The sequence below is a fragment of the Danio rerio genome, chromosome 9, assembly GCF_049306965.1.
Source record: "Danio rerio strain Tuebingen ecotype United States chromosome 9, GRCz12tu, whole genome shotgun sequence".
NCBI classification, from domain to species: domain Eukaryota; kingdom Metazoa; phylum Chordata; class Actinopteri; order Cypriniformes; family Danionidae; genus Danio; species Danio rerio.
The window spans coordinates 56,992,302-57,010,701 of record NC_133184.1 but is presented as its reverse complement, the minus strand read 5'-3'; the positions used below and the strand labels follow the sequence as shown (position 1 = coordinate 57,010,701).

At 34.5% G+C, this 18,400-nt stretch overlaps 1 protein-coding gene across 4 annotated transcripts in view; it reads left to right on the top strand.

Annotated features, from left to right (window-relative positions):
- gpm6bb (glycoprotein M6Bb) overlaps nucleotides 1-13,223 on the top strand; it is an 88,678-nt gene extending 75,455 nt beyond the window's left edge. For 2 of the 4 annotated variants that reach the window (NM_001013334.2, NM_001362553.1), the window contains exon 7: nucleotides 12,681-13,223. In NM_001013334.2, the coding sequence (NP_001013352.2) occupies nucleotides 12,681-12,830 (150 nt within the window). In that variant the 3' untranslated portion in view covers nucleotides 12,831-13,223. 4 annotated transcript variants of the gene reach the window in all.
- Nucleotides 13,224-18,400: the final 5,177 nt, after the last annotated feature.

Sequence of the window (18,400 nt, the reverse complement as noted above, 5' to 3'; positions counted from 1 at the left end):
TTCCTTTTTCAAATATTTCATTTATTTTGTATGAATATATTTTATATTATAAATATTTTATATATTATTTATTTAAACACATATTTTTATTATTTCTAATTTATTTATATTATTTTTAAACATATCATGCATGTGCATTTAGCAGCAAGATAATCTAAAATAACCAATACTAATGCATTACATGTATTAAAATTGACTGTAGCTACTATCTAGTGTCCTGAGACTCTTCCAGTGTTATGGGTTGACTTAAAGTATACTGTAATACGTGCGTCACTGATTCAGCGTCTCTCATGTGTGTTTTCTCCACCAGCTCATCTACATGATGGCTACCACATATAACTTTGCTGTGTTGAAGTTTAAGAGTCGAGAGGACTGCTGCACTAAATTTTAACACCGTTGCATGAAAGTGCCTAGAATGAGCAGTTTTCCACTGACAATATGGACTAAAATAATAGAGATGAAAGCAAATGAGATGCTTTGCATTGCTTTTTGACATGTAATGTGTAAATATAGGAGTTTCTACACGGATGTAGCAATCAGCAGGTGCTGTAAACAGAAGAGCTGCCACTAGAGGGCGACATTATTCGCCCCCTGTCAAATCTTAACTCTTTTCAAATATTTCCTAAGTGATGTTTAATGGAGCAAGGACAATTTCAGAGTATTTGCCATAATGTTTTTTTCTTCTGGAGAAAGTCTTATTTGTTTTATTTGGGCTAGAATAAAAGCAGTTTTTAATTGTTTTAAACCCATTTTAAGGTCAATATTATTAGCACCCTTAAGCAATATTAGTGTTGGATTGTCTCCAGAACAAACCACTGTTATACAATGACTTGCATAATTACCCTAACTTTACCCTAATTACCCTAGTGAAGCTTTTAAATGTCACTTTAAGCTGAATACTAGTGTCTAGTCAAATATTATGTGCTGTCATCATGGCAAAGATAAAATTAATCAGTTATTACTTGGGAAATATTTAAGAAATAATTACAATTTCACAGCAGGGCGAATAATGTTGTCCTCAGCTATAAATCAAGTGTCTTTCAGTATTTCAGCCTTTTCACATTCATTTTCTCAATAGAGATTCTGTTTTTTTAGTATAAAGTTCTGATGCAAAAACCAAAATAACCAGGTGATTTATAAAATTACAACATTTAATTTAATTAAAAAAAGTATTTTATAATTAGAAAAAGAAGACTTCATTTAAATAATTAGACATGGATTTCATTTATAATGAAATTTGAAGTGTTAAAAAATGACGTATACATAATTAAACAAATATGAAATCTAAATTATTTATTTATGAAGAGTTAAGATGCAAAAAACTCTAAATGACATCTTAAATTTTCTCCTGAAATTTTTTTCAGCCTCCTATGTTTTTGTTTAATTATATAACTTGAAAGGCAATTAAAAGAACGTTAAGCCTAAACACAGCAGTCTGAGAAAAATGCTGTGTGTATTATTATTATTAATGTATAATATATTACATACTAATTTACAGGTTTTTGCATCTAAGCTCTTCATATATATATATATAAAGTGACAAGTGTAAATTAGCAGCAGTTTCTGCTGTTCTGACGTCAGCTGCAGATGCGAATAAACGGCGTAAGAAAGTAGTTCCTCATACAAAAGAGTTTTTAGACTCTCTAAGTTTGATTTTCTTTTTTATATACACAATTGTGCCGTCAAGCTGTTATGAGTAGCAGTGCAATATGGCTGTATATTGGTACTGGTGGGAGGCGTGCATTGGTTTAAGGCCGCAGGCCAATTGCCTTACTGTCCCACCAGTTACAATATACAGCCATATCGCACTGCTACTCATGTGATATTGTGTTTATAGAACAGCTTGACGGCATAATAATGTATATGAAAAAGAAAATCAAACACAGACAGTCTAAAAACTCTTTTGTATGAGGAACTACTTTCTTCCTCCATTCATTCACATCTGCAGCTGTTGTCAGAACAGCAGAAACTGCTGCTAATTTACACGTGTCACTTTATTGCTAGTGTTTGAATGATTCTCTAGTGCAATGTCCAAAGTGATGACAAAACATTTTAAGATTATAAGGCATGAATTGTCATCAGTCTACAGAGATTTCCCAGTATTTCTCTGTTGTAATCGGGAGATCACAATAATTAACCCAGAAAAAAATCAGAGCAAAGCAAACACTAGCAGATTACTGTGGTATAAATACAGCACTACAGCATACAAAAGAGAGAGAGAACGACTTAGAATGACACTTAACAATTTTATAATGATTTGATCAGCTGTAATTAGAAATTACACGTTTTTTTTTATTATGTGCTCTCTGTCGCCATCTTTTGGCAGCGTCAGCGTCAACCATCTTTGCTCTGCTCAGTATGAAAGGCTGATGGCCGTGAATGCGGTCAATCTCCAAAATTATAATTATCTAAAATAGGCACTATCCTCATGATTAAACTGCATAGTTGCCGTCTAAACAACTACATTCTTTCCTGAAAAAGCCTCAATAGTACATGATGTTGTTCAACAGCTGCAATATTTGTCAGACTGTGGTGAGTTTATTGATCTGCTGTCACTCTATGTGGGCGGAGTAATACAGAAGGGTGAAGAGGCTGTGTGAGAGCTGTTATTACGGAAATATTGCACAGCTATCAGCCAATCAGATTTGAGAAACAGACAGAATGTATGTATATATATATATATATATATATATATATATATGGGCGCAAAAAGGGGGTATGCAGTAAATGCACCACATAGGGGCGCCAAACATTGGGGGTGGGGGTATGGGCATATTGCGAAAACTGTTTTTGAAATTATCCTTATTAAAAGTTTACAATAATAAAAATAATTAAATGTCTTTTGTTAATAATGTTTATTTAGCATTTTATAAGTGTATAATATTGTATTTTATTAAATAAATAATTATACCACCCCTCCCCCTCTGTTGACCATTTGATTGATCCGTTGCAGCTGGATATCATTGCATTGCTCGTTTACAGTCACATGTTCAAAATGAAGAGAGGAGTGAAGAGATGTGGAGCGCAAAATAAAAAACGAAAAAAAACAAGATCAAACAATGCCTTAAAATAAAAACTGCCATGACTAATTGCATAATAAGAGATTGGTAAGATTAAGCCACACTATTATTACCATACTTTTAATCAACTTCTAATGTTTTTGGGAGCAACGGGGCCGCCATATCATTAGTTATTCATTATCGCCACCAAGTCACTGGGCTTATTTAACAAGCAGGGTCACAGTGAAGCACGGCCACACATGGACTGCGTACGAAGTCGCATACTTCCATTCTGTATAGCATGTAAAAACAGTAATATTCTATGGTGTGCGGAGGCGCAGAACTTGAACCTGCATACCCCTCGGTACATGTGCAGGTGCGCCCCTGTATATATGAGCAATATCACACGAGTAGCAGTGCGATATGGCTGTATATCAGCACTGGTGGGAGGCGTGTGATAGTGCCCCCTACCAGTGCTGATATACAGCCATATCGCACTGCTACTCGTGTGATATTGCATTTATACAACAGTTTGACGGCATAATCGTGTATATAAAAACAAAATCAAACATGAGAGTCTCAAAAACCCTTTTGTATGAGGAACTACTTTCTTCCACGTTGGTTTGAAATCATAAGCTGACAGTTAAACAGCTGAGCGTGCATCTTTTAAACTTTAGATCTGTAGTGTCTGCTTTTTGCTGGCTGTATGTGGGCGGAGTAATACACAAAGGGTAAAGAGGCTGTAGGAGTTCTGATATTGCAGAATATCACACGGCTATCAGCCAATCAGATTTGAGAACCAGACAGAACTGTTGTATATATATATATATATATATATATATATATATATATATATATATATATATATATATAAAATAGACCACTTGAGAAATCTGTTTCTCTGCATTTAATCAATTTATAAATAACTAAACAAAACTGATTTCTTTTCTTAAAATAACAAAAAAAGATGTCATTCAGAGCCTTCTTTTAAACAAAATAATAAAAAGCGTGCCATGTTTTGAGACATTATGTTTATTTTACAGTTTAAACAGCAACGTTTGGTAGAAAAAAATGTATACAAGTTTTTTTAGGACTCAAATCACTAACAAACATTTAAGGCAGCGAGGTTTTATTTGGATAATTTTCTTCCTTTTTTTTTTTTTTTGAGAAAATGAATGTGATATATTTTTTTTTACTTCCAGAATCTGTTTATTAGGGGGAACTGTGTTTTCTAAAGCTCTTAATTTTCCTGAATTCTGCCGGTTGTGCCAGTGTTTTTACAGTGTTCTCCTCTTTCAGGCCTGTTTACAGTGTTCAGTGTTGTTTTTATCGTTTGTTTAAAGCAGTATTATGAAGATTGTTGCTGTTATTAATCTCCATGAAGTGTTAAAGTCGCTGTACAGCTTCACAACTAATCTAGTCCTCTATGATTTCACTCATATGTTCTTTTAAACACAGACGTGTTCACTGAAAGAGTGAAGAAACACCAGCAAATAACAACTAAGCACATATTTAGCTGCATTATCTGTAAGGCCAGAGTGCATTTATCAGAACAGATCCTGTCATGTATTATTATATGATCTGCTCATCATAACACTGTCTGCTTTATTATTAATAAACAAAAACATGCTGTCATTAGGATGTGTGCTTTGATTTAAACTCATTAAAAACATCATATACAAGATAATGAAGATCATAATTAAGATTTTGTTAAATGCGTGCTTATATTGAGAACATTATACTAAACGTCTGCTGGCATGGGTTTAACTTGAACTAGAGGGCAAGATATAATTAGAGTAAATAATTATATATAAATATAATTATTTAATTGTATTGTTTTTGATTAGTGTTCTATAAAGTTCATCCAGAGTTTTATTACCAAAATGTCAAATATTAATAAAAATATGTTTTCAGCATTGATAATAATCTCAAATGTTCTTGATCATCAAATGGTCATATTATGTTTGTTATTAAAATGCTGAAGTATTCATTTTATAAGTTTTAAGTAGTATTGAGACAAGCAATTACATTTCTAATTGAGCCATTTAATAAATGTAATTAAAAATGTATATATATATATATATATATATATATATATATATATATATATATATATATATATATATATATATATATATATATGCACACAGTTGAAATCAGAAGTTTACATCCACTATAGAAAGGCACATAACCATTTAAAAACAAGTCAGATGTTAATGTGACTAAACTTTGCCTCTTGTAGGTAAGTTAGGAAGGTCACACGCGTTTCTGTTCTGCTTAATAGCAGAATAATGAGAGAGATATTGTTTGAGAAATTGTTATAACTCTTCTTGAAAGTCAAGTTTACACACAATAAGATTATTCTGCCTCGGGAAAAGCTCAGATGATGATGTCAAGGTTTAGGAAGTTTCTGATTGGCTAATTGACAACATTTGAGTTAATGTGAGGCACAACTGTAGAATAGTATTGAAGGAAAAGCTCAAACACACTGCTTCCTGGTGTGACAACATGGGAAAATCAACAAGCCAGAATCAACAACAAAGCCAGATTACCATTAGCTGAATTACACTGGGAAAACACTCATGTTTGGAGACATGTCCTGTGCTCTGATGAAGCTAAGATCGAACTGTTTGGCCATAATGAGCAGTGTTACATTTGGAGGACAAAGGGGAAAGCTTACAAGCCTAGAACACCATCCCAACTGTGAAGTATGGGGGCGGCAGCATCATGTTGTGGGGCTGTTTTGCTGCAGGAGGGACTGGTCCACTTCACAGCATAGATGGCATCATGAAGAAAGAACATGATGGAGAAATCCTGAAGCAACATCTCAACACATCAGCCAGGACATTACAACTTGGCCACAAATGGCTCTTCCAAACAGACCATGAGTCTAAGCACACTGCCAAATTGTGCTTTAAGGACAACAGAGGGAATGTTTTGCAGTGGCCATCACAAAGCCCTGAACTCAATCCTATAGAGAATGTGTGGGCAGAGTTGAAAAAGCTTGTGCGAGCAAGACAGCCGACAAATCTGACTCAGCTACACCAATTCTGTCAGGAGGAATGGGCCAAAATACTTAGTAAGAAGCTTGTGGAAGGAGACCCAAAACATTTGACCAAAGCTATATAGTTTAAAAGCAAAGCTAAAAAAATGAAATGTGTGTAAACTCTTGGCTGTCTAGAAATGAATAACAAATTCTCTAAAAAACATTCTCTCATTATTTTGGCATTTAGCAGATGTAAATCATTTAGGTAATCCTAACAGACCTAAAATAGTAAACGTTTAGTATGATTTACCATCAGACATTAAAAGAAATGGTCATGTTCCTTTTTTTAGAGTGTGTAAAAATATATTGCATTTTTGACACAAATATTGAATATATAGTGGGTAAAAGAATTTTTCATCAAATGTCAGTAACATCCAAAGTAGTCTATACATGCAGAGAAACAAAACTAATTATTTTAGAAATTAAGCTGTGTGTAATAAACTGAAGTGAGGCTGGAAACGTTTGTGTAAAGTCAGACATTCAGCTGTTTAGAGAAACTTGCATGTTTATTTTCTGAAACATCTGTGTATATAATCTTAAAACATGATTTTTTCTGCCAAAAAATGTCAACTAGGTTGTATTTACACATGTAATCTTTACACGGCATGAAAGAGTTTTTGTCTTGAGTGGGTTTTTCTTTAAAACAAGCTAAATAATCTGCCAGTTATGTTGTTTTGGGTTTATATTTAGATTATTTCGCTTGTTTCAAGGAAAAAAAACACTTGATTTTGACTCCTTGTTTTTGAACACACCACAGTATTCTTTGTTTAGTTACACAATATTTTTACGTTTATTTTTTATAATTATGCACATGATTTATTTACTTATTTGTCTTTTGCTTTTACCAGATACTTTAAACTCAACTAATTGTTTTAAAAGCAACAGATTAACTCATTTACTCTAAGTCAACTAGTCATTTGTGTACAGTGCATGATTATTAAATAACTAAACGAATGCAACTTTATTATAATGTGTGACTACATTTTTATAATTATGCACATAATTCATTTACTTATTTTTTGTTAACAATTTACTCATTTTGTTTTTAATAACGGCAACTACTTGTTTTAAAAGCAACATGTTTACTCACTTATTTAAAGTAAAGTCAACTAACCATTTTTACCGTGCATGATTAATAACTAACTTGACTAATGCAACCTTATTATACAGTGTGATTTAACTTACCATTGTTTACAGTGCATGATTAATAAATAACTAAACTAATGCAATATTATACAGTGTGACTATAATATTGAAATACAAACTGATTTAAAGTGCAAAACTATAATAACCTTGATCATGTTCTAATTTTTCACCATCCCAGAAGTGGTTATTTTGCTTCTGCTATGATGATCAGAGCTAAATCCACAGTTGAGATGTTGTATTTGAGAGTTTATTAGGTGTTTGTCCTCCTCAAAAGTCTCCTGTGTGTAGCACTAGTGGTCTCCACATCTCCTCCTGCTGTGATTTTTGACTATTCATTCAGCGGAGTGATATGGAGCTGTAATGTGCTCTAAACCTGCCGGAACTACTTTAGCTGTGCCTTTATCTGACAATAACCAAACACCTTAGGGCAGGGGTGTCTAAACTTGGTCCTGGGGGGCTGACATCCTGCAGATTTTAGCTCCAGCTTGCCTCAACACACCTGCAAAGATCTTTCTAGAAAGCCTAGTAAGAGCTTGATTAGCTAGCCCAGGTGTGTCTGATTAGGGTTGGAACTAAACTTTGCAGGACACCGGCCCTCCAGGACCGAGTTTAGACATCCCTACCTTAGGGTGATCATCAGCCAATCAGAATCAAGCATTCAACACACTTGCAGCATGTGTGTTTTTTCAGCCCAGATGCAGTGTATGTGTGTTTTACTAACCCCAGCTTTGCTTCAGCTCTTCCTCTTCACACCCCGAGCTCTTCTGTTTATTAATGCTCATTAAACATGTCTTATAATGAATCTCTGTCTGTCTGCAGGTGTGTGTGTGTGTGTGCTGAAGGAATAAGTAAACACACTCGTCATGTTGTTTCGCACATGCATATGGCTTTGCTGTCAAACACTAAAAGGCGTGACATTATCATGTGAATATTTTAAATATGTAAAAAAAATTTTTTTTGAAAATTAAAAAATAATAATAATAAAATTCGTAAAATTTCAGTTTTTGTTAATTATTGTGCAGATAACTTTATATATTATGTTTAATTGCATATAGTGAATATCATTTTTATTTTTAGTGATTAACGGCAGTGGTTCTCAAAGTGGGGGTCGCGAGACAATGATGGGGGATTGCTTGGTGATTTCCAAAAATCTCATATGTTCTATTAAACTATTAGAGGTGTCATTTTTTATCAATCATTATATATTATTTGTGACCCCTGGGGTTACTATGCTAGATTAACATCACAGCAATAGCGTTAGTTGCGGCAGAATTGATTTTGCGGTACAATAATAAACTTTATAACACTCGCATACATTTAAAATTAAGGCCACGACTGAACAAGGAGGATGATCTCCAACTGGCTAAAAGTCTCCAAAATTAAACCAAGAATAGTCTTGTGCTATAAACATTGTACTCATTCTCATTAAGTGATGTTCATTTTTAATTAAACAAATGAATAATGATTATAATAAAGATATGGTGGCACTTTTTAGTGTCGACAATATGCTTATGTTTATATAGTTCCTATTGGTGTATGTGTATGTGTGTGTGTGTGTGTGTGTTTGTGCACTATTGTGAGCAATATTTGTATGCTTATAACCACCTCCGAGCATAGTGGGGCTCGCGAGTCACTGGAGTTGCTATTTTAGGAGTCACTGCCTGACTGAAAAGTTTGAGTAACCCAAAATCACGGCACACAAACTAATGAAAGTTATGATACCGTTTACTTATTTTGTTGCAAATGCCAAATATAATATCAGCTTTTTATATAAAGTTAAAAATTTTGTGCATTTTAGTGTATTGTTAACACATTTAGTATAGTAAGGTTCTGCAAAATAAAAGTTTAATAAATTGAATAGCTCTTTTATAATATTTATCAATATTTTAACATCATAAATATGCATTTATTTCATAATAACACCAAAAAAAAAATGTTAAAGAAAATTGCAAAATGCTAAATATCATCATCCGTAAAATTATTAAACAATATCAATATTCAGATTAGTGATATTAAATTAAATATGTAAGAAATATGAAACTTAATAGTATCTATTTTATAATTAGACTACATTTGAAGATTTTAAAAAAATATTAATTTATGTTGGCGCAGTGGTTAGCACTGTGGTCTCAAAGCAAGAAGGTCACTGGTTCGAGTCTCGGCCGGGTCAGTTGGTGTTTCCCCACAAGTCCAAACACACGCGCTATAGGGGAATAGATGAACTAAACTGACCGTAGAATATGAGTGTGAATGTAAGTGTATGGGTGTTTCCCAGTGTTGGGTTGCAGCTGCAAGGGCATCTGCTATGTAAAACATATGCTGGATAAGTTGGCGGTTCATTCCGCTGTGGCAGCCTCTGATTAATAAAGGGACTAAGCTGAAGAAAATTGAACGATTAAATGAAAAGTAAAACTGAAGTGAAATACTATTTGTAATATTAAAATAATGTTTAAATATTAAATGAATATAAATTTGCTAAATATTAATTCTAACATTACATTTAAAACCAAACCAATAATAATAATACTATGTGTACAATGTGTTTCATTATAATAAAATAATATGAATATGTATAAAAACCTCAACATTAAGACATCATGTAAAAGACAAAAGCATACAGGTTTGAAACAACATGAGTGCTAGTGTGTTTTCATGCAAGCGTGAATTATTCCTTTACACGAGCATATATATATATATATATATATATATATATATATATATATATATATATATATATATATATATATATATGTGTGTGTGTGTGTTTGTGTGTGTATACTTGTTTAAATGGTTTATGAGGACACAATTAATATAAAGACATAGGTATGACTTAATTGTACTCTATTAAGCTGGGTTATGAGGATATAATTGTGTCTTCATAATTCAAAAATATATATTACACTTATTAGTTTTTTTATAATGTAGGTTAAGGATTATAATATGCATTTTTTTATAGCACAAAATTCATTACGCCTATGGGGAGTCCTTGTAAACCTTATATTATAAGTATGTATATACAGTCAAAAGCTTGGAAACGGTAAGATTTGTGAATGTTTTAAAAGGCAATTCTGCTCACCAATCCTGCATTCATTTGATGAAATATACAATAAATACAGTTCAATTGTGAAATATTACACATTTTCTTATTTAGTGTAGTTTCACCTTTTGTTTATTCCTTTAATTCAAAGAAGACTATATAGCATCTTTACTCCAGTCTTCAGTGTTCATGATCCTTCAGAAATCTGTGTAATATGAGGACTTATTATGATGTAGCAGCACAGTGGCTCAGTGGTTAGCACTGTGGCCTCACAGTAAGAAGGTCGCTGGTTCACGGCTGGGTCAGTTGGCATTTCTGTGTGGAGTTTGCATGTTCTCCTTGTGTTGGTGTGGGTTTCCTCCGGGTGCTCTGGTTTCCCCCACAGTCCAAACACATGCGCCATAGGGAATTGAACTAAATTGGCCATAGTGTATGAGTGTGTGTGTGTGTGAGATTGAGTGTGTATGGGTGTGTCCCAGTACTGGGTTGCAGCTGGAATAGTTGCTGGCTTAAGTTGATGGAAAATGAATGAATGAAATTTGTAATATTATTTCACTATTTTCCTGTATTTTAATCAGATCATTCTTAGAGAGCAGAATTGCCTTCTTTTAAAACATTAACACATCTTCCTGACTTCAAACATTTGATGTGTGTACAGTTATAGTACAGTTGAAATATTTGCCCTCCTGTGAATTTTTTTATTTTACTTTTTTTGCTATCTTTTCCACATATTTCCCAAATGATGTTTAACAGAGCAAGGAAAGTTTCACAGTATGTCTGATAATATTTTTTCTTCTGGAGAAAGTCTTATTTGTTTAATTTTTAGCTAGAATGAAATCAGTTTTTAATTTTAAGCTTAATATTATTCGCCCCTTTCAGCAATATTTGTTTTGGATTGTCTCAGAACAAACCACTGTTATACAATGACTTGCCTAGTTACCCTAACTGTAACCAGTGGTTCCCAAAGTGGGGGTTGGGATCCCCCCGAGGGGTTGTGGGACAATGAGGGGGGTTCGCTAGGCAATTTCCAAAAATCAAATTAATTTTAATAAACTATTAGAATTTACATATTTTAGCCATAATCCATTTAAGAACAAAATCATAGTTAATAGTAACATTGTTAACATGTTAATGATAAACAATTCAAAAACAACATGCAAATATACAGCCATCAAATTAATTCAGTTCAGCTTTATTTGTACTGTATAGCGCTTTTACAATGTAGATTGTGTCAAAGCAGCTTCACATAGAAGATTACAGTAAATTGAAACAGTGTAGTTCAGTTTTTAGTGTTTAAGTTCAGTTCAGTTCAGTTCAGTGTGAGTTAATAATCACTACTGAGAGTCCAAACACTGAAGAGCAAATCCATCAATGCGCAGCTCTATAAGTCCGGAACAATGCAAGCCAGTGGCGACAGCGGCGAGGAAAAAACTTCACCCATTGGCGAAAATAAAAAAAAAAAACCTCGAGAATCAGGCTCATATGGACACCACCATTTCTCCGCTGGCCAAACGTCTTGTGCAGAGCTGCAGTCTCAGTGGTTTAGGCTGGAAGCTGGACCTCAGCGAAGACTCGTCTGTCCCTGGAGCGTCACAGGAATCAGTCTCATGCTCTCCACTCCTCCATGACCACTACAGCAGCTGCTCAGGATACGGCCTGGTCCAGGATTATGGAAACCTTGGGATCATCTCGTCGCTGGTCTTGGATCGAATCAGTGGTGCTATGTGGTCTGAGGGCCTCGGGATGAGAATACCCAGGTGGAAATAGAGAATATCCTTTCGATTTTTTTTTTTTTTTTTTTTTGCAACCCCTGGGGGTGATTACGTTATATTAAAGACACAGCAACAGCATCAGATGCAGCACATTGATCTTATGGCACCAGGTTCAACTTTCGGACACCTTTATGGCCCTCGCATACAGTAAAAATAAATACAGGCCACAACTGAACATGGAGGACGGTCTCTGAGTGGCGTTCTCCAAGATTAAATGATGAAAAGACTTGGGCCTGTTGGTATGTTCGCCGCTGCGTGCAAGATTTAATATTTATAACCACCTCAAGGAATATTGGGGGTCACGAGTCACTGGCGTTGTTATATTGGGAGTGGCAGGCTAAAAAGTTTGGGGACCCCTGGTCTAATTAACCTAGTTAAGCCTTTAAATGTCACTTAAAGCTGAACACTAGTGTCTTGAAGAATATCTAGTCTAATATTATGTGCTGATATCATGACAAAGAGAAAATAAATCAGTTATTAGAGATGAGCTATTAACACTATTATGATTAGAAATGTGTTGAAGAAATCTGCTCTCTGTTAAACAGAAATTGGGGAAAAAATACAGGAGGGCAAATAATTCTGACTTCAACTGTACATGTCTGTGTGTGTCTGTGTGTGTGTGTGTGTTAATGTGTAGCCGTGCTCTGCGTTGTTAACCTGCTGCCGGGCGTCTCTTGCAGATCCATTTCCTAATGATCCTTTCTGCAAACTGGGCTTATCTAAAGGACGCCAGTCACTTACACTCGTATCAGGACATCAAACTGAAGGAGGAGCGCGAGCTGCAGGACATCCAGTCCCGCTCCAAAGACTGTCTGCACTCGTACTCGTGAGGAGGATCAGCAGCGCCACTAAACACAGCTAACTAACACACTAACACACACACACACACACACACACACACACCGCTGCTCTTGCTCACTCTCTTTCTATTGGCCCTTGAGTTTCAAACGTTGCACTATTTCACACACACACACACACACACACACATACACATGCAGAGCAGACTGTGTTCATTTCTGAAAAAAATCATGCATGTTAAAATCATTCAAATGCACAAGCTTATTGATGAGGAGGATCGTGTCTTTCTGGCGCACTAAAGCAGTTGCACGGGGGTGTTTTTTTGAGGGGAATTGGCTAAAATGATATTGGTGTGGGTTGAAATTCAGCATTTTTACCTCATGCCAAAAATCACTGGGTTATTAAGTAAAGATCATGTTCCCACTGCAGAATAATGAGAGTTTCTGTCTCGTCTTTGGTCCAGATATCTCACAATTCTGAAATCAAGAAGCATTTTCTAGACAAGCAAAGCATATAGTCCTGTTTTCAGAGATAATACTTTTAAATTGAGCGAGTTTTTACTTAAAACCAGCAAAATAATCTGCCAATGAGCATCAAAACCATGCGAACACATGACTGTTTTGCTTGTTCAAGGGAAAATCTCACTTCATTTTGAAGCATTATTTCTGAAAACAAAACATCTTTATTTCTCTTTCTATTGGCCCCTGAGTTACAATCACTTACACACACACACACACACACACACACACACACACACACACACACATGCAGAGCAGACTGTTCATTTCTCTCCTGAAAAAAATCATGCATGTTAAAATCAAATGCACGTTTAATGCAGATGATGGATGAATCTGGAGCACAAAAGCAGCTGCACGAGTGTATTTGGCTAAAATTATTGGGTCGAAATTATTGATGTTTATTTTATGCCAAAAATCACTGGAATATTAAGCAGAAATCATGAAAAAAAGTGTCATTTTGTCTTGTTTTTTGTTCAAATATATTAAAAATTCTTAAATGAAGAAGCATTTTCTAGACAAGCAAAACTTATAGTCATGTTTTCAGAAATGTTGTTTTAAAATAGAGCAAGTTTTTACCTAAAACCAGCAAAATAATCTGCCAATGAGCGTCAAAATCATGCGAACACGACACATGATTGTTTTGCTTGTTCAAGGGAAAATCTCACTTCATTTTGAAGCATTATTTCTGAAAACAAAACATCTCTCCTGCTCTTTCGAGTTGCAGATGATGGATGAATCTGGAGCACAAAAGCAGCTGCACGAATGTATTTGGCTAAAATTATTAGGTTGCAATTATTGATGTTTATTTTATGCCAAAAATCATTGGAATATTAAGCAGAGATCATGAAAAATAGTGTCATTTTGTCTTGTTTTTTTTGTTCAAATATATTAAAAATTATAAAATCAAGAAGCATTTTCTAGACGAGCAGAAATGATTGTTTTGTTTTTAGAAATAATGAGTCCGCTTTTCCAGTTAAACGAGCAAAACAATCAGCCGAAGGGGTCAGAAAATAATGTTAAAGGACATACAAGATTATTTTGCTTAGCATTTAATGAAGAACTTCTGGGATCTGTTTATCATACGGAACGCATCCGTCAGTCAGCACATGTACAGTTGAAGTCAGAATTATTAGCCCCCTTATTTATTTTTTCCCTCAATTTCTGTTTAACGGAGATAACATTTTGTTCAACACATTTCTAAACATAATAGTGTGAATAACTCATCTCTAATAACTGATTTATTTTAGCTTTGTCATGATGACAGCACATAAAATTTGACTAGATATACTTCAAGACACTAGTATACAGCTTAAAGTGACATTTAAAGGCTTCACTAGGTTAATTAGGTTAACTAGGCAGGTTAGGGTAATTAGGCAAGTCATTGTATAACGATGGTTTTGTTCTGTAGACTAATAGGGGATAATATTGACCTTAAAATGGTGTTTAAAAAAATCAAAAACTGCTTTTATTCTAGCCGAAATAAAACAAATAAGACTTTCTCCAGAAGAACAAATATTATCAGACATACTGTGAACATTGCTCGGCTCTGTTAAACATCATTTGGGAAATATTTAAAAATAAATGAATAAAAAGGGGGCTAATAATTCTGACATCAACTGTACATGCATTCACTGATTCAGAGGTTGAATGAGGGGTGCTGATCGACGCTCAGCTTTAATAGAAAAGAAAAGTGCATTCAGATATTTTTATATTAATTTCAACATGCTTTCAAGAATAAAAATATGAGAGAAATATGGGGAAATACCTAATAATAGGATATAAAGGTAAAATACGGGACAATCCCGGCAAAAACAGGGTCGTCATGTATGAAGTGAAGTGTTTGTCGAATGACAGTTTCAAGAGTTCCCACTTAGATATGCTTATAGCATTCATAGCAGGTTTGGCATGCTGTCCCGGGAGAGAACCCTGAGCTCGGAGATATTTGAGCCCAGGGCTCCCACCCGGTCAATAAGCATATCAGGAGATCCGAGATCAGGTATAGTCTCGATAGCTCCCCCTTTTAGAAAAGAGAGGAAAAGGAGGAGATTGGGTGGAAGGGGGGATTCTTCCAAAACAAAGATAATAAGGAGAAAGTGATCCATTTATAGTAAGCTAGGATCATTCTGACTGGATTATTACTGATTACGGATGAGCGGCCAGTCGTGCTCAATCATATCACGTGCTCCTCTCGATATTAGTTTATGAAACTTCACTTTGCGAGGAAACGCAAAAACTTTCAAAAATATGTTTTTACCCATCACATTTCTTTTTTCCTCCACCCATTTTTTTCTCCACCATCACATCCCTTCCGGATCTCCGTAAGAACTCTCTTAATTCAAACATTATTATTTCTGAAATTGCTTGTCTAGAAAATGCTTCTTGACTTAAGAATATGTAGATATCTGGACAAGAAACAAGACGACACTTATGGAAAACATTTAAGTGCATTTTTTAATTAAGAATTTGCATTGGCCAGAATACAATTAGAGCAACTTTAAAGGTGATTTCTCCTAGTGGTGTAACGGATCACGAATCTGACAGTTTGGATCACATTGTTTTTTTTTAAGGCATGAATCAGACCATTTTTCAGGTCAGCCAGAAAGGGGAGGAGACAGATATAATTTGCTCTCCATTTATTACTGAAACAGCACTGCAAGACACTTTTGGTTTGAACAAACAACTCAGAAGCTGTAATTTGATTACAAATAAAATGAGGAAATAATCAGCTGATTACAAATAAACAGTAAAATAATCAGTACTGTGAAAATGCACTGTTATTACTACTGCAGTTACATTATAATTAGTACAACCCATATTTATTTTAAGTGTCATCTTCAATAAATGACTGAGTTCTTCACTCATAAATCTTCATGTGTCATTGCTGGATGATCATTGTTGAAGAATTATTCAGTGGTGTATGTTTGATGGCTGGTTGTCGCCACCTACTGGTTAAATAATGTAATTGCTGCCTACAACTTTCATTTTTGAGCATCAAGTTAAATGCACATGAAGGTGATTTTAATCTTTACCATAAACATCAGTGGTTTAATCTAGACTATAAACTGTTCTCCCAGAACGTCTGTGTTATTTGACAGTTTGTAACTTCATAACTCACTCAAAACACTACAGACTCTCTTACTTGATTTTTGCGTTTTCAGATTTGGATGCAGCGATTGGCCGGATTAATAAACATATGCAAATCAGCATCATTTATAATTGATGTTGCGTGGGTGTTGTGATCCTGATCTTTTACTGATTAATCGTGCAGCTAACACTGAATGCAGGCTAAACAAGCAGAGACAGAAAACACCTTTAATAACCTGAGAAACCCTCCACATCCCTAATAACCCACCACAACTTCCTCCGTCATCATTATATTTTACAGGAAAGCCCGAATGCTTCCATACATGTGATCTGAATGAGCAAGAGACGATCTCTCTGCCATCGGTAACAATTTAGGTTTAATCTACCAGTAAAAAAAAATGTGTTAATCCACAGGTCATGTGTGTTCAGAACTGTGGGTTGTGATCTGTGTGAATCTTGGATCAGCCGTCATCCGTTACACCCCTAATTTGTCCTCTGTATTTAGATTTGTGTGTGTGTGTGTGAACACAGCAGATTTTCAGATTGTTTTATCTGGAACAAATATTGTCAATTCTAAATCAGTTTCTCAATGGAAAGATTATTAATGGCGATATATAAATCTCAATGTGCAAAAACGGACACTTATGACTGGTTTTGTGTCCAGAGTCAAAATTATGGAAGTCACTGAACTCAAAAGACAAACAATAAAAAAACAAATCTCCTAATTCTGACTTTCTCTCATTTGCATTTTTATGTTTCAGCCGTCCTAAATTAGTGATCTGTATCTTGCAGAGTTTTACAAACTCCTCATTTCATGTTCATTTCTTAGATAATTAACATGAAAAAAAGACATTTAAGATGTAAAAGAACAGTGGAAAGGAGTGCAAATATTAAAGTCAGAATTTTGAGAAATGTTCATAACTGAGATTTTGAGAGGCGTCACATATTTCTCTTTTTTTCCTCTGATTTTCAGCATTTTTCCTCAGAATTTGAAGTTTGTTGCTTTTTTATGAGCTAAACTTCTTTCTTTAAAGAGCAACTTTATTTTTTTTCTGCTGTGAGTTTACTCCATCTTGCAGATTTGACTTTTTGTTTTACTTGGATATTTTTTTCAGAATATTTTTTCCTCAACTTGCAATTGCAGATTCATCATGTAAAAAAACATAAATAATTGCAAGAATTAAAAATCACCAACTTTTCTCCCTTTTTCCCTCAAAATTGAGAGTTTTTCTGCAGATTCGGGTTATAAAGCTGCATTTACACTTTTTTTTTGCAACTATGGAATTTAATGAACTTCAAATATCAAGATATGAACTGAGAACAGCAGAAATAAAGTCAGAATTGTGATGGACTTTAACAAAAATAAAATAGAAATGCTGGATCTTTATTTTGCTGCAGTGCATTCGGGTGCAATTTTGTGCAAACCTTTTAAAGAACCATGCATGTTTTTCAGAAACACAAGCGCATTTTTGATGCAGAGATCTGTGTGTGTGTTTCTGCAGAGTGTATGCACACATAACACACAGCGCTTCACTACCTCACATTCAGCAAACCTTCAGCATTGATTTACTGTCCAGCATCAGGGAAGCGCCATCATTCCTCTCTTTTTCATTAGGTAGAAACTTTTTCGTTCATTTTAAGCTCGGTTAGTTTTCAGTTTTTGTAATCATATGTGGGCTAACCTGACATTGCTGGTCTGAAAACGTTATGTATTTCTCTTTTGCATTAATGATTTGAGGTCTGGTTCTGTAGTGAGTGTGCATTAGAGACACCGCAGATGCACATCTCTGGACTTTCCTCATTTCACAGAAGATTTTTTTTATCCATGTGTTGCATCAGTGAATGTGAAATCAACAGAAACCCTGATGGAAAATAATAAATGCTGCGGTAAAATAAAACTCTTAAAACATTTTCAGTCTTCATTTATTTTCTCATTTATATTTGACCTTTTATTTTCCTCCAATTTTTCAAAATCTTTTTTTTTTTTCCCTCTAATTGTT